Source organism: Nansenia antarctica (genome assembly GCF_963989245.1).
Source record: "Nansenia antarctica genome assembly, chromosome: 9".
Lineage (NCBI taxonomy): Eukaryota > Metazoa > Chordata > Actinopteri > Argentiniformes > Microstomatidae > Nansenia > Nansenia antarctica.
This window is the reverse complement of record NC_137679.1, coordinates 3,754,860-3,775,846: the sequence shown is the minus strand read 5'-3', so window position 1 is coordinate 3,775,846 and position 20,987 is coordinate 3,754,860. Positions and strand designations below refer to the sequence as shown.

Sequence of the window (20,987 nt, the reverse complement as noted above, 5' to 3'; positions counted from 1 at the left end):
ATTTTGATCAAATAATAGTTGTGGTAATGTATTATTAGCGACCCCCACAGATTTTTGATTTTACTGCCTTCATGGGAGCTCAGAGAGTCTCAGACCATCTCTATGGGAGCTCAGCTCCCATTGGCTCCCACATAACTCGAACCCTGCTTCCCATCCTAGCAGGCATCCAGCCCGCAGGCCTCCGCCGCATGGGAGCCACAGCACGTCTCGCCTGCCGGGCCGTGGAGCTTAATAACCATCTGCTCCATGATAGGCTCACTATAACAGCGGAGCCCTCCCGGCGTCTCAAGTCGAGACACCCATTTGTGCCTGCCACACAGGATCTCAGGCAGCAATGCAGAGATCTCAACATCAGTGCGGCAGGATGGGCGGATTATATGTGGCGCGCGGAGTGGGAGGCTAACACCTCCAAACTCCGCGACCACATCCCAGTCGCCGGCGCTGAGCCCCTCGGGATGGACTTGCCAAGGCTATCCTGGGTGAGGCTCAATCGTCTCCGGACCGGCGTCGGGCGTTTCCGCTCATCAATGCACAGATGGGGCTTGGCCCCAAATGCGTCGTGCGAGTGTGGCGCAGAGGACCAAACCGCAGACCATATTATCCTGGATTGCCCGGTGTACCACCCACCCAACGGGATGCATGGTCTGTCGGTATTAGATGACGAGACGATGACGTGGCTTCTGGAGGGGTGTCCAGAAATATAGCCCGGGTGAGCCCCTCAACCAGGTCTCGGGGTGGTAAAAGGGTAGCCCCTCGGCCCCGAGCCTGGTGGAGTGGAGAGGAAAAACAACTACCCATACGCCGAAGAAGAATTCAAACGAGCTAAACTTTCTACTAGGCTGTAGTCTACTAGACACTCCAACATTTAAGACCGCATACATGACCACATACACATCCACAGTTTGTCACAGCACCTTTATTGAACATGACATCACAGATGATGGTGGGCTTATTGGATTTTGCCCCAAATTCCTGACTTGTCAATCAGTCGATACATACCATGACCTGACTAGCAGATGTCATTATGTAACCCCTAACCCAAACCCATACCATGACCTGACCAGCAGATGTCATTATGTAACCCCTAACCATAACCGATACCATGACCTGACTAGCAGATGTCATTATGTAACCCCTAACCCTCACCCATACCATGACCTGACTAGCAGATGTCATTATGTAACCCCTAACCCTAACCCATACCATGACCTGACTAGCAGATGTCATTATGTAACCCCTAACCCTAACCCATACCATAACCTGACTAGCAGATGTCATTATGTAACCCCTAACCCTAACCCTCACCCATACCATGACCTGACTAGCAGATGTCATTATGTAACCCCTGACCCTAACCCATACCATGACCTGACTAGCAGATGTCATTATGTAACCCCTAACCCTAACCCATACCATGACCTGACTAGCAGATGTCATTATGTAACCCCTAACCCTCACCCATACCATGACCTGACTAGCTGATGTCATTATGTAACCCCTAACCCTCACCCATACCATGACCTGACTAGCAGATGTCATTATGTAACCCCTAACCCTAACCCATACCATGACCTGACCAGCAGATGTCAGTATGGAGCTGCTGTATGGTTGCCATGGTTCTACATTGATAGATCGACATTTATTCAGACACAATTGTGTTGAATGTGTCAATGCGTCGGAAAGCTTTGTTTCCCCCATCACTAAACAAAAAATGTAGCTCTGCATGTTTTAAACTGCACACGGCTGTTAGCTACAAGACATTCACAAGAAGCGTTCTAGGAGAAGTTAGAACACAGCGGTGGCTGTGGAGCCTCGGTGGCAGAAGGCTGCAACCCGCCTCACCTGACCCAGCACGCGGCTGACGCGGGGTACACTCAACCTCTTGGGTGGCCAAGTTTAACGTGTGGACAAAACACTATAACATGGTGATGTTATGTGGTTCTAGCCCGGCCTCTCTCACTGCAACGTCCATATTTCTCGCTTTGTCCAAAACAAATATAGCGATTAATTTTTCATCTCACAGATTTGTATGGATAATTAACTGCATCGCGATGCATTGTTACATCCCTACTAGCCAGCCAGACATATTTTGTGTGAACTTACACTAACTTGAATGGTCTTCCTCATCAGATGCCTGTGAGCTCACACTGGACCCAAACACAGCACACAGACGCCTCTCTCTGTCTGAGGAGAACAGAAAGGTGACATGGGGGAGAGAGGAGCAGCCGTATCCTGATCACCCAGAGAGGTTTGACCGCCAGGTACAGGTGCTGTGTAGAGAGGGTCTGACTGGCCTCTGTTACTGGGAGGTAGAGAGGAGTGAGGGGAACGCTGGTATAGGAGTGGCTTATAAAGGAATCAACAGGAAAGGAGAGGGTAAAGACTTTGAGCTGGGAAACAATGACAAATCCTGCATCCTGGAGTGCTCACGTCGTTGTTACATCATCAGGAGCAATGATATTAGTATCAGTCTACCTGCACCCTCCTCCAGCAGAGTAGGAGTGTATCTGGACTGGCCGGCCGGCACTCTGTCCTTCTACAGCGTCTCCTCTGACACACTGACCCTCCTGTTCACACTCACAACCACATTCACTGAGCCCCTCTACCCAGGGTTTATGGTGGTGAGGTATGGAGACTCTGTGTCCCTGTGCAGAGTCGAGAAGCCCCCCCAAAAAAGAAGAAAAAAAAAAAAGAAATCACAACGACAGTCAATGGCCCCGGGCCTGAGCTAGATTACTCTTCCTGCTACGACTGGTGGATTGATGATTCACTTGCTTAGTCAAATGTATTGATTGTAAGTCGCTTTGGAATAAGCCGCCTGCTAAATGCCAAATGTAAATGTAAAAATGTCTATAGAACAGTGAAACTCAATTGGTGGCCCCCCAGTTGATGATTTTGAGTGGCCCCTTTTTGGGGTTGTAAAATTACTAAATCAGATAGAAAATTATTGTAGAACACCTTTTTTAATGTTTTATTTTGTATTCTATATTTTCAAGATTGTTGTGATTCCACATTGGACACATTATTATTTTATTTTTTTTACATTTTTACCTTCAGTTGCGTCAGAAATGAAACAATGATATTAGTTAGGAATCTTAATCATGTAATAAATTATTGATAAACAATGTTTTGGCCCACATGTCATATTGTAACTGTCATATTGTATCTGTCATATTTGATTTCTATTGCACATCTTGTCTGTTTCTATGCAATACAAATTAAATGGATCAAATGTAAACACATAATTTCTTTCTAAAATAAAGGCGTGATTTATTTGTTCAAAGCTCCTGGTACAGTATTATATGGCAGAGAGGACAGATACGTGCTTCAAACAGAGTGTACACTACTTAGGGTGGTTCGTTCTACTGTACTTGAACAGAGTGTACACTACTTAGGGTGGTTAGTTCTACTGTACTTTAACAGAGTGTACACTACTTAGGGTGGTTAGCTCTACTGTACTTGAACAGAGTGTACACTACTTAGGGTGGTTAGCTCTACTGTACTTGAACAGAGTGTACACTACTTAGGGTGGTTAGCTCTACTGTACTTGAACAGAGTGTACACTACTTAGGGTGGTTAATTCTACTGTACTTGAACAGAGTGTACACTACTTAGGGTGGTTAATTCTACTGTACTTGAACAGAGTGTACACTACTTAGGGTGGTTAGCTCTACTGTACTTGAACAGAGTGTACACTACTTAGGGTGGTTAATTCTACTGTACTTGACCTTTTCAACACAACAGCTTGTTGCTTTTCTATACTTTAGAAAGCAGAGGAACCCGTTTCCATTAGCAGAGCGAACCACTAAGTCACAAACAACCATGTTAACAAACTAAACCATCCAGTTCCATCTTTGCCCTCCCCAACACACACACACACACCCTGGCTGTCTGACTGGCTACGTACGTCTGAGTCATCTTCTGGCTGTAAACATCGCTAGGACGCAAGTTTAGCATTTGGGAGCAGAAACCTCCAGTGAGTACAAATGGTTAGTGTTTCATTCTCTGTATATCTTCTGGATCCATCAGGGGTGCAAACTTGTCACCTTTCTGCTAAATTAGCCGTTTTTTTCCTCAAAATAGGTGGGTAAGTCTCATCCAAGTCACAACAAGCAGGAGATACTGGTGGCCTTCTACCGCTGCGCAGTGGAGAGCATCCTCACCTACTGCATCTGCAACTGGTTCTCCAGCTGCACAACCGCAGAGAGAAATGCGCTACAGAGAGTCGTGAGAACAGCCCAGAAGATCACCGGCGCCCCCCTCCCCTCTCTGGAAGAGCTGTACAACACACGCTGCCTCAGGAAGGCCTCCAAGATCTCCAGAGACCCATCCCACCCTGGGTACGAACACTTTGCCCGGCTGCCCTCGAAAAGGCGGTACAGGACCATGGCCGCAAGGACAAACAGACTGAAGCTCAGCTTCTACCCCAGGGCCATCCAGGCCCTGAACACAGCAAAGACCTAGGTTCTGGGCCCTGGACAGTCTGGACGGATTGATGGCAGCTTCTGGATTGAAAAAATCAGGTGTAGTGCTGAGGCACAAATGTGTACATTTCAAGCCTGCAAACTGCGACACTTTAAATGAATGTGCAATAACACTATGTGCAATATGACAACCCTAGTCGTTTTATCTGTACAGTATAGTATAGTGGATAGTGTACATAGCCTTTATTTATGTAAACCAGCTCCTTTCCCTTCTTGTTTTTTTTGTTGTTGTTGTTGTTTTTTTTCTTTCCTAGCACCAGGGGAGCCAACCCTCCCAAATGTCGTTGTTTGGTACCTGTACTATAGCAATGACAATGACAATAAAGACCATTAATTCATTCATTCATTCATTCACATGATGTGCGAGCTAACTAATCTCCCTGTCTGCTAAACTCTGCTGCTGTCGAAATAACTTTTAGCTTCAGGCAGCTACATACAATTCCAGACAGCGTGGAGAACACGGTCACAGTAAACTGTTTTCGAAGTAATTATGCAGGTGTTAAGGTCAGGGCTGCCGCTACTTACAGGGTTAGACCACCGTTAGTGCTAGCGATATCCATTTAGCACCATTAGTCCTAGCGGTACCCCCCCCCCCATCAAAAACGTTCTCCTCTAAGGTTATCCACACATTGATCATTTTGTGTCATAGTGTGTCACCTTTTTGGGCCATCTCCAGTTTGCACCCCTGTATATATATATACAGCCTCTTTAAGTAATTTAGAAGATGCTTTTATCCAAAGCACATTTGTCTAAGTTGGTGAATCAACTATACAACAGTCATCATAAGTAAAACCTTCGATGAGAACAAGTGCCATCATATGACCTACTGTGATGCATGTTAGGCTAGATGCCTTAGGTTAGATGCCTGGCATTCTGGCAGTGGGACCACCAACGTAAATTAGCCTATAATTGGGTATATTTACACTGATGATATGTGCGTATTCCATTTAAGCGTTCATTAATGTACTGTGTCCCCCTTGAACAAATTAATAAAAAATCTAATCAAATCAAAACCTTCAATGAGAACAAGTGCCATCGGCAGTCAAACGCTTGGCTGGAGATCAACAGTCTTTGATTCCTCAGGTCTAAATCACTTCTACCAGGGGAGCTTTCTTGTTTTACACCGAGTGAACAAACCCAAGCCAGCTACTGCCCTGTAGCAGCCATCTTTACCTCCCCCAGACAGCTGTAGCAGCCATCTTAGAACGTAACACAATTTCCCTTATTTTCAAACCTCAATGTTGACAGGTATGGATAGTGGTGGTCTAGTGAATTGGACTGGTGATTGGAAGGTTGTGAGTTCAAATCCTGCCTGAAACACCACCACTAGTGTTCCCTTGAGTAAAGCCCTAAATAACTGCAGGGGGAATGTCCCTGTAAATTGCTCTTGGATTAAAAGCGTTTGCTAAATAGCAAATTCTATTCTATTCATATCAGAAATGGACACAACAGTTGCATTTATTTATTTATTCATATATGTATTTATTATAGTCTACTAGACACACCAACATTTAAGACCACATATATGGCCATACACATCGACACAGTTTGTCACAGCACCTTTATTGAACAAGACATCGCAGATGACGGTGAGCTTATTGGATTTTGCCCCAAATTCCTGCCTTGTGAATCAGTCGATACAGCCGCCATACCATGACCTGACCAGCAGATGGCATTATGGAGCTGCTGTACCATGACCTGACCAGCAGATGGCATTATGGAGCTGCTGTACCATGACCTGACCAGCAGATGGCATTATGGAGCTGCTGTACCACGACCTGACCAGCAGATGGCATTATAGAGCTGCGGTACCATGACCTGACCAGCAGATGGCATTATGGAGCTGCTGTATCGACTGCATCGATAGATCGACCCTTTTCCCGACACAATTGTGTTGAATGTGTCAATGCGTCGAAAGCTTCGTTTCCCCTATCACCAGATTTCTCTAAACGGATAAAAAGGTGAAGAAATAAAAAAATATCCGATTGAGTGGATCAGTGTGGTTATGTTAAGCGGAGCTGGCGTTGATGCAATGACGTCAAGCGTCAGGCCGTTCACACATGCGCATTGAAGCAAAACGGTTGTCGGTCCACATATCAGTTTTTGATTTCTTCTTGGTCGCTATAACTTGCTTTTCTGTCTGTTTTGTACTTTTCTTTTCTATCTGTTTCAAAAAGTTTGGTCTGTTTACGTTTTGAGTAACTGCCCAGTTTGATTACAACTCACTGCGCATGCCCATAACGTTCTTCTACGGTATTTGACAGATCGTGTTCAGTTTTGGCTTTTCGTATGGACAGAGATATTTTGTGGTGTGGTCAACGGTGTTGAGTTTTAAACTGCAATCAAAACGGTCTTTCTTTTTTATTTATTTTTTGCTGTTCTGTGACTGCTGTAGATGTGAGAGGGGTGGTCGCTCCCAGCGCTGCTGATGCCCCCTGCTGGAGAGAAAGTGAATTTCAGTCACTGTTGTGCGCAAAATACTAACGCATACTCGATTAAATCAACGTGGCAGTCAGAATATGCATGGGATGGGGCTGAGTGCGCCAAACAAAGGAGAAGAAAAGCATGAAATGAACATTTGCTTGACTAAGTTTGTTGAACATGACGTTTTATGATGGCATCGTTGGTGTGACATTAGAGGCACAGTTCTGGTGCAGCATGAACACCTGTAATACAAAATATATCTTAGGCTGGACACGCTTGTACCTGTACTGTTGCAACACTGCATTAATAGAGAGACAGGGAGATCCATCAGCTAGATTGTAACGGTCCAGAGATTTGACCTTTTCTTGCTGTACCTTCAGTTGGGTTTGGGTTTGACTCCTAGCCCAGGACACCACCACTCTCATATATGTTCTTAACCAACTACTATTCATTTGAAGAAATCGATTTAAAAGGAGAAAAAAAAACGGGCAAAAATATGTTTTTAATCAAATCCACATTGGTCACAAAGTAACCAGTCCAGAATAGACAAATACAAATATTTTGAAAAGTGATGTAGCTGCCACTGCAGTTCACAATAATCCAACCTATTTCTTTTAACAGCAGTGACCTCACACTTGTGGCTTGTGATTTTAACAGTAATTCTTGTTATGTGCCCTGTGCGAACTTAAGGGAGATGTGGTCGAGAGTCATGACAGACAGTAATGTTAAAGGACAATAACCTCTGACATACGGTAGGAGTACGCATTCATATAAAAATTTACTTTACAACTACTTATTCTCATATTAAATTTTGCATCCGTAAGTCGACGCATGAGCAGTTTCTTGGCAAACAGTGCAAATGGAAGTTGTTCTTGCTGTGCTTCTGCAAGGCCTGCGTTGAACGCTTATGACTATAGCGTACCGTCGATTACATCTCTTCCAAACCAACATTATTCGACAATTCCTTGTGTAATATCTCATGTCACTCTTAAGTAAAGGAAAAGGTGAAATAGGAAAAAAAAATCCAATGACAATTTAATGAACAGAACTACATTTTTTCCATAAACATACGAAATGTAATAAACATCCTATTATAAGAGATAACCCTATTACAGAAATAGCACCCATTTGAGTATTGTAACTCCATGATAAAAGGCTTGTGAAGAATTCGCTAAAATATCCCTGTATGGGATCCCGTTTGACCATGATGTGTCTTTCACGTGATCACTTCACTTCACAATGCGTTATCTGCAGTATCATCTTACTGTATTTGACGAAGGTTCACTTGGGAGTCTTTTAACCTTTAAACTGTAACTGTAAATTTCAGTGAGGGTCATTTCTACTGTCAGTAGCCAATACAGTATGCATACACACAGTACACCTACTGCATCATCTTGCAGTAAAGTACACAAATAAAATGGTTAAAATGAGCGACTTTTCTCCAAGACAATCAAGCATCATTGTCAAGTCCCTGATTTCACATATTTAACAGACTGCCTTGAGGACAATCAAACACATGACCAAAAATAATAATAATAATAATAATAATAATAATAATAATCAAAAAAATTAAAAAGATTCACATCCTCTAAAAGCTATCTGCTTTGACAAGTTCATCTATCAAGTTAAATGTGTATATCCCACTAATTGGCTAATACAAAAAAAACAAAAAAGGCTACAATTTGAGAACAGTCTTGAAACCGAGGTGCAGCTTCTTCTTGTAAAACAGGGGTAACGGGAGGATGGGGTTGAGGTCTATGCACGTCCAGGTAGGCCTTTCAGAAGCCCTTTCTCCCCTTCCTTCGCCCCGCCCATGCCTAGGGTTCTTTAGAGCCACCAATGTCTGGGATCCCGTCGGCAAAGGATTGCATCATCCACTGTCCGTCTGGCAGTTGGCCCTCCGAGGTGGTGGTGGTTTGGGAGGTAGTCGCCTTCTCTGCGGCGTCTGAAAACCAAGTAGAGACTGGGGTTGTTAAAATGTTCAAACCTTTTCCCAAGTGTTAATCTAAAGAATCTCAACGACGAGTGTTGTATGTTGTAATCGTTTGAATGAATGGATGATCTTTATTGTCATTGTAACGGGTACAACGAAATTGAAACGCAAACCCTAGGTGCTAACAATCAAAACACAGACCTAAACACAGACCTAAGATAATAAACACAGACCTAAGATAATAAAAAAACAAGAATGAGACATAAATAAGGGGGATATAAATAGGGGGATACAAGTGATCAGTAGGAATCTGAGAATGTATCTATTATGTAAGCTTATATACTTATATACACGATATGGCCTATTGACAGGGGGGTATATAGACAGGGTTTGAGTTAGTTACATGCTATGTACTTTTATAAACATATGGACTAGTAAACTTCTATACACTATATGGCCTATTCACAGGGGGTATATAGACAGGGGGGAGTTAGTTACATGCTACTTTTATAAACATATAAACATATGAACTAGTACAGTTATATGCAGTTTAACAATGAAGCGGACCTGTTTTCTCAGCAGCTGAGAAGGTGCAGTGGCCGTTGCTGTGGCCTTGGCCTTCCTCAGGCCCGGCCGTGCCGTACGCCCCTCCGAACGCGTCCTCGTACCCGGGGTCGTACTGCTCCTCCTTTATCGCCATCCTCTTGGCGTCCTCTGTGTGAGGGGGAGGGGGGGGGGGAAACAAACGAAACAAACGAAACGTCACAATTTGCCTGATGGGTAAAGTGAGTTCACGTAGAGCTCCTTCAAGTGACCAAGAAGGTTGTTGTTTTCATGGCGTTAGCCATCGACCAAGCAAGTTGTGGCTTCAGAGAAATCCCCCCACCGTGGACCTTTTTACAAAAATAGTTCATAATGTACGCTCCATGGAAAAGATGACTCACACCCTACGTCGGTTTATATATATTTTTTTTTTTTAGTTATTCATTTTCTTTTTGTTTAAATACATTTTTATTTCTCTCTCGCTTAGGCAAACATGCCATAAATCTCACGTAACAAACTGTACCCGCCTAACCGTCATCAATGGTTCCTGAACATGACCTCATGATATCTGCCCCACAAGTTTGTGTTTTCTTTGTTTGTTTGTGTACGATGTTTCTCTGTTTGTGTGGTGTGTTATGCGTGGTGTTACCTTTGGCCAACCCCAGATCGAAGCTGTACTCCAACTCCTCGATTTCGTCACTTCTCTTCACCCCCTTCAGCTTGTCCCTCAGCTCCCTCAGCTTGATGTAGTAGTGCACTTTGTCCTGGGCGCGGGGGAACTGGGCACAGCGGGCGCTGGAGGAGGGCATCAGGTACAACGCCTGGCGGGGACGAGTCAAGTCAGGTTTATTTATTTATAATGTTTATTTGTAAGTAATGTCTATCTATACAGCACATTTACGACGACAAACAGCCGACCAAAGTGCTTAACAGATAAAACAATGATAGAAAGAAAACAACAAATAAAAAAATACACAAAAACAAGACGCATACAGAATACAACAGGTGCAGAAATAAAAGTGCAGTTGTTGGGAGGCAGGCTCAACTCAGATCAAAGGCCAGGGAGAAGAGGTACGTTTTAGCTAAGGTTTTAAAAGCCTCGACGCTCTGGGCAGATCTGACGTGGAGGAGGGGGAGGCTATTCCAGAGCCTAGGGGCTGCCTTTGCCAAGGCTCCATCCCTTCTGGTTTTTAGTCTGGTCCTAGGGACCTCCAGCAGCAGCTGGAGACATGCTGGATAACACTTTACATTTGTCCTCTGTTCAACACAAATACAGGATTATTACGGGTACCCCAAAATAAGCGCAAAATTAAAAAAAGATTGGGAGAGCTCTTACCACTTCACAGTCAGGGATTGTGTGCGGCTGCAGACCAAATGTAAGTGTCTTGGGCTTTTTCCCATACATCTCTCTGCAGAACATTTCGTAGATGCCTTCAAAGAAAGAAGTTTCAGTGGTTATTAAATGTTTACATAGCAGTCAAACGATCTGTATCAGTCACTGTTCTCTTCTCTCATCTTGTGGGTAAACCTGTACTTACATTTTCCATTGAAAACAGCAATGAGAGGCTTGTATTTAATCAGCTTCTCAACAAGGATTTTGCCCCCCTCACGAAGCTCTTTTCTGTAAAAAAAAACACAGATTGCGCAGTTTGAGACAAACACTATATATTTCCCACCAAGGGGCCATTCAAGTACTAATAAAAAAAACAGTGGCTTCCCTAATCAACATTTCTGACAGACTTGGGTTATGTCAATGTTCTGATCATTTACGTTGAGAGGTCTTTGCTTCCTGGCGTTGTCCTTTCCACCATGTTGGTGAAACCGATCTTGTACTTCTCGGGCAGGCTGGTGTCTGCCAGGTGGTTGAGCTGCACATCGGTGAACCCAGATAAGAACAGACACTTCCCTGAAGAGGAAAGGTAGTCAGTCAATCACTGCTATGTCACACTGAAATATGTCACGTCGGGTTGGCAACAACTAAGAGTAAGAGATTGCCAAATGGTTGTTCACAATTCATTATGGGAACAAAGTTCTTAGAACTTTAGGTCTTCTGACGCTGGTTCTCTCTGTGTACCACATGTACAAAAGAAGAGATTTGGTGAGGCTGCGTTCTCATTTTATGCACCCAGATTGTGGAATGCACTGCCAGTTTACATCAGGGATGCAACCTCAGCACATTATGTTCAAGTCAAGACTAAAAATGCATCTTTTTAATATTGCCTTCAAATGACTAAATCATTTAATGATGATTATATAATGATTGGAGCACTTTGAGCTGCAACGTTTGCAGGAAAAGTGCTATACAAATAAAAGTTATTATTATTACAAAAAAACAAAACTTACAAAAATGGTTTCCAGGGCCAGGGAACCACCGTCCGATATAGGCTGCGTTCAGACCTGGGTTTATACCGATCTAGAAGAAAACAGTAGCGGACATTTTATACTCTGCTGATTTCTAACAACCAATCCAGGGTTCGACATTAACGGTTGCTTGATTGCCCGGGGCAAGTAAACAATACGACGGGTTTGTTTGCGCGACAGTGACGTCGCTGCTGGATCCTGGATCTGTGTATCGGTGTGCAGACGACAGACCAGACTAGATGATCGTGGAGTGAAGATGTTATCAAAGCGTACGCGCCTGTCCACCCGTCTGTCGATCAGCGCATACTCTTTAATAATATCTTCACTCCACGATCATCTAGTCTGGTCTGGTCTGGTGCCGATCCAGGATCCAGCAGTGTCGTAGCTGTCGCGCAAACAAACCCAGCAAATGTTCTACTTGCCTCGGGCGATCGGGCAACCGTTAAATGGTGAACCCTGCAGATGAGGTCGAGGAATTGAGACGAATAAATCATTGATTAATTGTCTGGCTAAAAGTGACGGCCTGTTGAACTCACAATCACATAGTCCAGGTTGTAGTCCAGCAGGTCCGGCAGGGTCCTGGTCATGACCTCTTCCTCGGTCATGCCCTTGAAGCGGTCTCTTTTCTTCTTCACCTTCTTGAAGGTTTCGTCTATCTTCTCCTGTTTACCGTCCGTCTCCCCGGCCTCCTTGCCTTTCTTGGGCTTGGGACCCGGCTTGGCCTTGGGCGCCTTGGGCGGCTTGGGTTCCTTTGGCGCCTTGGGGATTTTAGGAGGCTTGGGTTCCTTTGGTTGTGCGGCTCTCCCTCTCTTCTTCGCTGGAGCTGCAAGAAGGCGGAAGAGACAAAAACCTCAGATGACCCAGTGAACCGACCCGTCACTGTGTTAAGTTAGCCAGGGTTCCCACACCTTCTGAACCATCAAATTCAAGCACTTTTCAAGGACTTTCAAGCACCTTTCAAGCTCTTTCAAGGACTTTCAAGACTCAATTCCATGGCATAGTTTGAGACAGAACTAGTTGACAAGCTAAGTAAAACATTTTTGAATATAACTATTTTTGAGAGAGAGAGAGAGGGAGAGGGGAATTCAAGCACTTTCAATGACCCATGTCTATTTTCAAAAAACGTTTTAAGACCTTGATTTTCTCTCAAATCATTGAGGATCACACATTCTTTTTTTTTAAGTAATTTTTTCTGAGTGGGGCAGTCCCACTCATATTTTAAATTGTATTGACAGATACAGTAGAGATTTAGACAGGAAGGATGGGTGAGAGAGAGAGGAGGGATGACATGCAGGATATGTCCCCGGCCGGAAACGAACCGGGGACCCTGTGGTTACATGGTCAACGCTTAACCCGCTACGCCACCTCAGCGCCCGGATCACACATTCTTATGCAACAACAGCTCTCTGTCCGTGTGCGATATTGGACCGACCACGGTACCTTTCACCAGGTCGGTGGGCTCCTGCTGGGACATGGGGTCGTGGTTGACGGCCATGTGTGCGTTGTTGAGCCTCTCCTCTCGCGGCCCCTCCAGGTAGTGGTGGTTATTGTGGTGGTTTAAGCTCGGACACTGCTGCGCCTGGAGGGCCTGAAGTTGCTGAGTGGACTGAATCCTGTACGAGACAAAGACAAAAGGAGACGGAGCAGGGTATCAGGGTGTCAGGGTTCCCACACCTTCTGAAACATCAAATTCAAGCACCTTTCAAGGACTTTCAAGACTCAATTCCCTCAAATCAAATTCAGGGACCCAACACGGCATAGTTTGAGACAGAACTGGTTGACGAGCTAAATAAAACATTTTGAACATAGACATTTTTTGGGAGAGAGAGAGAGGGGAATTCAAGCACTTTCAATGACCCATGTCTATTTTTAAAAAAACATATTTTTCTCAAATTCACAAACTTTCAAGGACCTGTGGGAACCTTGGGGGACGGAGCAGGGTATTGACATTATTACAGAAACCTATCAAATAAATAAAAATGTAAAAAGTACAAAAAAAGAATACAAAAAAAGGACACCATGGCCAAAGCTGTGTCCTTTCAGTCGAATTGTTACGCCTAACAACGCGAACACCAAAACGAGAGAACGCTGTCTTAGTTCCGTTCTCAGAGAGCTGCACCAAGAGCAAGATAATAATAACAATAATAATTCATTGTATTTATATAGCACTTTTCCGGGGCTCAAAGACGCTGAGATGAGATGCTCTGACACAAACGTTGGTCTGGTGACGAAAAAAAAAGCCATATTTCCGTTTTTTTCGACTTTAGTTTTAGGATGATTGAGATTATTTGTGAAATCATAATTGATATTATGTGCTACAGCTTTAACGCTCTTGCAGCCAAGGAAAATGTAAAAGTATGTTGCTTCAAGCGAGCCTCACTTTCTTCAGATCTGCTGCGTTTGTATGCCATCTAAGCGTGTCTCATACATTACCGGCAGCAAGTGTAGAAAAACATACCGTACACACTACATAAACTTTAAGGAAAAACGAAATCTTTATTTTATCATGCTCTTAAAAAAGTGCAAAGTGCTCTGGTGCAAAAAGTGCAAGGTGTTGGATCATCAGTGTGACTTTATTAAGAGCATGATAAAATAAAGAAAAACATATTGTTCTAGTCTCTGTCTAAGGAGTCGTCCTAATAGGCATAGTACAAGATAAGGTGGCATTAGTGCAGGTAAGACAAGACAGGTTGCACTAGCGGTGCCGCTAGTGATAGTAGAGTTCACAGTAGTAAAGTGGCTTGGTCTTAGGGTTGCTGTAGCCCATGGACGAGGGGTGAGGGGAAGATCAATTGTCTACAGTGGGCTTGTTCAAGAGCCTGATCGCCTGGGGGAAGGAGCTGTTTGTTAGTAGGAACAAACAAGTAGTACAACTTCAAGCAGCTTTTAACAGGATGTGTTTTTCGGTTCCAGTCTGTGGATATTTACAACGTGAGACAGAAGCCTCTTATAGAACTGCAATTGCAACTTGACTGGGCCATCCACCCAATCATAACCCCAGTCCCATCTCTTCAGGTTACACCTTAACTGCTCCTCCTGAGACATCTACTACACACTACACTGCGTCTCCTGAGACACCCGCTTTTCCCCTTTACTGTGTCCCCCAAGACTTCTACTGCCCCCCACCCTGTTTCTGTTTGAGCTAGATTACTCTTCCTGCTACGACTGGTGGATTGATGATTCACTTGCTTAATCAAATGTGTGAATTGTAAGTCGCTTTGGAATAAGGCGTCTGCTAAATGCCAAAAATGTAAAAATGTCAAACGTAAATAACACATATTCAAAATGCACTGTAATAAAACAAATCAATGCATTTTAGTAGTTTAAACTTACCTGATGCAGGGGGACACAATGCAGAATTATGCAATAAAAAAACAATGTAGGCTAACTTAAATCAATTAAGCACACATGCTTTCAATTCAGATTCATCACACCTGACCATTCGGGGGAGGGGGTTGGACCAAATGTTATATTTTGAATGGCAACAACTCTGTTTCCTGGGCCACTTTCTGACGGGGGGGGACGACAACTCACCACTGTTGAAGATATTCCGAGGGGACAGGCAGAGATCCATACAGCTTTTCTTCCATCTTTAAGGTAGTTTTATTTAGTTAAATAGATCAATATTCACGTCACATCAATTGGCTTAGGGCATGAGCTTACATATAACTGAAGATAAGTCTGGCAGTGTATGAATATGAATGCATGTGTCAGGCTGAAAAAATCTTACTAGGGAAATTAGGATACATCACACACGATTAGGGCTATATCCCTCCTATTGCTGCTTCATCACATTAGCCACGTTATGATCCAACCAACAATAACTCAAACAATTCTTCATCAAACGCTGTGTAACTCTGTGTGTCTCGCAGGTTAACTAGCCATCGCCTTTCTGACATGATGAGACGTATGTCTGGTGGTTTGACTTCATGCCATCCTCACCGTTAGAGACATATCGTGAGCTTAGAATGATCAGGTTCTATCTTAGAATGATCAGGTTCTATCTTAGAATGATAAGGTTCTATCTCCGTTTAGGGCAGTTCAGAGATATTGAGCGTCAAAGTTTTTACATTCCATTATGTTTTGTGAGATGGAACCTTTGTATTTTATTAATTACTAACTCGAAAATGTCAACATTTTAAAAATAACACCACACAGGCATTAATAAACACCTAATGGATCAGATTATGTAAAAAAACTCAATTTTGACCAAAAATGGAGATCCTAGAACCTTATAATTCTAACGTCACGATATGGCTACTGGACAAAAAAAGCAGTGTCGCTACCACTACCGTTAGCATACGTAAGCTATCTAGATACGAGTCCAGGTTGATCATGTAGCTTCGCTCTAACTCTACAAAACATCGACCGGGTGTGACCCACGTCTGTATCATTCATTTCATGGGATACATTTGATTGGACATAAAAACATTTAAAAAAAATAATCTGCATCCTTGCTAGCTTAGATTGTTGTGCTGGCAAGCTAGCTTGTCTGCTAGTTAGCATGGATGAATGACTCGCTAACTTCGCTGTCTTACAACTGAGTAGCTTGGCGATAATGTTGACTACGAACAGCAGAGAATGATTACATACATACATACCTTAAAGATGTGCTTGATAAATGATATGTTTTCTTCCTCGAAAACGATTCACTGAGTCACTTTCGCGCTCGCAGTCATTAGATTTGCTAAGGATGCTGCAAGCGAGCAACAAAGAAACATGACAGCGCTGCACTCGGCGTTGCGTTCGTGAATTCGCTTCGGGAATCTGACTGGCACTCGTGGAACGCCTCTTGTCCAATCAAATCACTCGGTCGCTTTATGACGTCGGACGCACTGTGCGCTCCGGTGCTCCCAGAGCGTGTTTACGAACGCAGCCCGAGTCAACTTTGACATGGGGCGCTACCAACAAAGATTTTGGGGGAAATCAAAATGACGATCTTTTATTATGAGGCGTGAAATTATTTGTTTGTAAGTATTTGGTATTGGATCTGTAATTATTGTACATGTAGTCGATATGAGTGTATTAGTCTAAATAGTCCCATACAACCATAGCCATAAACCCCTATTTCAACATTGGTTTGCTCTGCGTAGACTTTTAAACTCTGTGAGGTTGCTTTTCATTGGCTTCCACGAATCAAGGCTTCATGGTGCGTTCAGCAGCTGTCGGAATAAAGGCTTTATGGTGCGTTCAGCAGCTGTAGGAAACTCGGAGATACGAGGTCCAGAGCGAGGAACTGCAAGAATGACGCTCCATGTCGGAGTAGTTTATACTCCGGTCAGTATACCCCAATTAACGAGTTGTGACATGTCCACTTTAACTCGCCGCCTCGTCAGATGCTGATTTCGGGAGTAAATGGTAAACAGTATTCATCGTTCTGTACAATTGTAACTAGGGGAGAACTAGGGGAGACTCCTACTCACTGATTTCAGAGAAGTAAAAAATTGTGAAACATTTAAAGTGATAACACTTATACTGAATACAGATCTGATTTTTTTCTTTTTCTTAAATCAGCATCTCTATATGTATGGCAGCCATAGGTGAAAGTGGGCCGGAACGGTCCGGTGCTGCGTTCCGGCAAGACTTTCTGTGCCGGAACGCCGTTGGGGGAAGAGATGCAGCTGCCTGTCAATCAAAATCCGATTGCTGCAGAGTGCAGAAGCAATCACGATTCACGATCCATAATTTCCAACAAGGAAACACATGGTTGACGTTATGTTTCCTTGTGTCTATTTTAATACCTTTGAAAAGAACATGTTAACCCGCTTTACAGTAGACCCGACGCGATGTGGTTGGGTGGGCAGCACTGGGCACTGAGACAGTCCGACCGGGATTACAGTCGCGCCGTATGGAAGCATATAGTGGACTTTATTCAAATGTTAATGCAATTTGAGATTGCATTTGCATGTTCCACTTTTGCATGCATTCTTTCAGACAATATTCAAATTCAAATGCAATTCTAATGATTTTCATTTTCATGTACCTGATGTGCACATTCGCTGTCAATATTAAAATGATAATGCAAAGCCATTTGACATTTAATTTTCAAAGTCATGCACTGCTTTGTAGCTGACAAAAAGCAAACGTTCATTCTAATGTGAAAATTACTATGCAATCCCAAAATAGCATATTCATTTGCCACTTTTGCCTGCGTTATTTGAGTCAATATTCAAATTGTAATGCAATAATGTGATACGCAATTGCATTTACATGTTCTAGTAAACACATCCGCTTTGTAGCTGACAAAATTCAAACTTTCATTCTAATGTGAAAATGACTATGCAATCCCAAAATAGCATATTCATTTGCCACTTTTGCCTGCGTTATTTGAATCAATATTCAAATTGTAATGCAATAATGTGATTAGCAATTGCATGTATATGTTCTAGGAAACACATCCGCTCATTAGAATTGCATTTGAATTTGAATATTGTCTGAAAGAATGCATGCAAAAGTGGAACATGCAAATGCAATCTCAAATTGCATTAACATTTGAATTTAGTCCACTATATGCTTCCTTAAGCAAGCCGTGTTGCCAGATTGGGCTACTTTTGCTCACACTGGACGGGTGGATTCGACAGCTTTTAGACTGGTTGGGCTGGAAATTGTCAATTCCATCTGGCAACCCTGGTAGCAAAATATGTGCATACGTATCTGGTAGCCTACTGGTACTTTCAAATCGCATCATATTATTATTATTATTAATAATAATTACAATTTACAATTCAAATACAACAATTGGGGGTCCCTCAAAGAAAAATTGGGCGCACTGCGCGCGCACAACATCAACCTCCAAGGCTTGATTCTGACCCAGGAAAAACCCTGGTATGTACTGTATAACATGATAGATCTATGAGCAATGCACTGTATATAAGATGATGACCACGGGTCTTTCTGCTGCTGACCAAGGGGTTGAGTTAACTTGATGAGGCCCAATTTTGTTTTAGACTCTGTAGGCTACTGTATTTGTTTATTAAGACTTAAGATATATTATCTGAATTTCTCTTGTTTTATCAAATGTTCCAATTATTTTCATTTCTTGTGCTGGTTTAAAATTGCAGGAAACTAGCACAAATAATTGTGTGGGAGAGAGGGGCCGCCGCCAACAAAACGTGCACAGTTTTGCGTCGCTCCACCACCAAAAACTCTCACTCCAAACTTTTGGTGAAACTTGGCAGCCCTAAAGTGTTTCTAATTTCGACACCAACACCACGATGTGTGTGTTCAGGGATGCATGAAGCTGGGGGCAGGAGGAGAACAATATGAAACGATGAAGGTTGGGGTAGTAGCCTATAGTTCCTGTAAGAAACTCAAACCACTTTCACCCCTGAATTGGCAGCCATTCCATTCCAGTGTCTGTTGAATGCCAACACAGGCACACCTCATTCTACTTGGTGAAATACTGATTATGTGATCAACCGAAACCAATTTTAGTATTTAGAAGTATTAAAAAAAGAACACACTGCTGTGGTCATCACTACCCTCTTGTAATAGGACCAGCTGGATAGCAAAAAACAGTGCTAGTAGTACCTCAAAAGTTATTGGAATAAAAACAAATGTCAAAAGTTTTGAGTGAGGAAAAGAAGGGTTAAATTCTGGCTTTACTGGCAGAGGGATACAGAGAGCGTCCATCCTTTAGCACTTTGAGATTTCTTTATGTAAAGTGCATTACAAATAAAATGTATTATTATTATTATCCTTAAAATAAAATAAAATAACTTAAAAATAAAAAGACAGCGGTTCATCAGAACAAGGTCAAGCAGCAGAGGGCGAAAACGAAGTCTCTGACCGGGACGACCGCCAACTCGTTCGAATGTCACTCAACAACTGTACGATGCCATCAGGTGACCTACAAAAAGAATGGTAAAGGGCAGCTGGGGTGAAGTGCACGGCGAGGACGGTTCTAAACAGGCTCCTTGGGGCAGGGCTGAGCTAGCAAAAAGCTAAGCTAGAAAGTCCCTGTCATAACCCAAATTATAGTTAGTCTATTGTTTATCATCAACACAATGTTAACTAATAATATATAGCTACAAAATATGTCAGCCATTTCATATAGAGCGTGGCTTATGAATTTGAAGGAGTGGCCCAATAGGGGTTGCATGTTTTGCTGATTGCGGATGGGGTAATGCACTCATCTCATCAGTGATTATTAACCAGGGGGGTATTCCATCAACGTTGCTAAACGAAAATCCAGGCTTATTTTCGATAAATCTCACGAGAAAATAAGCCTGGATTTTCCTTTCATTGATGGAATACCCCCCCAGTACCATCCCCAATTCCAAATACCGAATCCTAATAAACAAAACAATGATATCACACAGAATTTGTGTCAATGTCAGTTTTGCAACTCATTTAATATCTCTGTAATAACAAACTTGAAAATTCCAGAGTTCCACAGTTACACTTCCACATGTACAAGTGAGGGATACGACAAAATCCCATTCTTTAAAAATATAAAAATAAGACACTGGACACATGCTGTATGAAATGCAATAAATAGTTATAAAAAATTAAGACAAAAAAATGGGCTGTTTAAAAGAGAGGATTTTTTTTGAAAATGAGAGTCCAGTCATAATCGGTCATTTCTCCTCCAGCCTCCCTCTAGTGTACGCATGCATTATGATGCCTCAGTAACGCTGACCCCCATGACTCTTTTTCTTCTTCTTCTTCTACTTCTTCTTCTGTACTTGGTTCAGAAGGTTTCTGCTCCCAACTGAGGTTGAGGTTGAGGTACATTGCTACTGTTACAACTGATGTCCGGTATCTGGTCCGCGAACGACTGTGTCATCCATTGGTCGTATGGCATGTGGCCTGCTGCTGGGGGGGGGGCCTGGTCTTTCGTGGCCATTCCTGCGAGAAGTAAGTAAAACATGCGTTACACAACGGATAGATCCGGTCCATTGTCTCTATTGGTCAGTTTGGTCCATTGTCTCTATTGGTCAGTTTGGTCCATTGTCTCTATTGGTCAGTTTGGTCCATCGTCTCTATTGGTCAGTTTGGTCCATCGTCTCTATTGGTCAGTTTGGTCCATTGTCTCTATTGGTCAGTTTGGTCCATTGTCTCTATTGGTCAGTTTGGTCCATTGTCTCTATTGGTCAGTTTGGTCCATTGTCTGTATTGGTCAGTTTGCGTTCCAGCCGTGCCGATATTCATGACATACGCACGGCTAAATGGAATGTTGACACATCTTTTCATATTACTCCGCGTCTGTATATATTACCGTTATCAAAGTTACATTATTA

The 20,987-nt window shown here is 43.0% G+C and overlaps 3 protein-coding genes across 7 annotated transcripts in view; 1 reads left to right on the top strand and 2 right to left on the bottom strand.

Annotated features, from left to right (window-relative positions):
- The window catches only part of LOC308165162 (NLR family CARD domain-containing protein 3-like), a 469,264-nt gene extending 466,046 nt beyond the window's left edge, over positions 1 to 3,218 (top strand). For all 5 annotated transcript variants that reach the window (XM_080539282.1, XM_080539280.1, XM_080539279.1 and 2 more), the window contains one exon: positions 2,131 to 3,218. In XM_080539282.1, the coding sequence (XP_080395408.1) occupies positions 2,131 to 2,732 (602 nt within the window). In that variant the 3' untranslated portion in view covers positions 2,733 to 3,218. The remainder of the gene's footprint in view (positions 1 to 2,130) is intronic.
- LOC308165161 (NACHT, LRR and PYD domains-containing protein 12-like) overlaps positions 1 to 20,987 on the bottom strand; it is a 436,373-nt gene that overhangs the window by 45,100 nt on the left and 370,286 nt on the right. The window lies entirely within an intron of this gene.
- LOC308165277 (G/T mismatch-specific thymine DNA glycosylase-like) lies at positions 7,919 to 16,465 on the bottom strand. Its single transcript, XM_080539429.1, has 10 exons — positions 16,347 to 16,465; positions 13,186 to 13,358; positions 12,282 to 12,568; positions 11,728 to 11,797; positions 11,155 to 11,290; positions 10,923 to 11,005; positions 10,721 to 10,815; positions 10,034 to 10,205; positions 9,409 to 9,555; positions 7,919 to 8,853 (listed from the first exon to the last, which is right to left on the bottom strand). The coding sequence occupies exons 2-10, from the start codon at positions 13,238 to 13,240 to the stop codon at positions 8,726 to 8,728; spliced, it is 1,173 nt and encodes a 390-aa protein (XP_080395555.1). The 5' UTR covers positions 13,241 to 13,358; positions 16,347 to 16,465; the 3' UTR covers positions 7,919 to 8,725.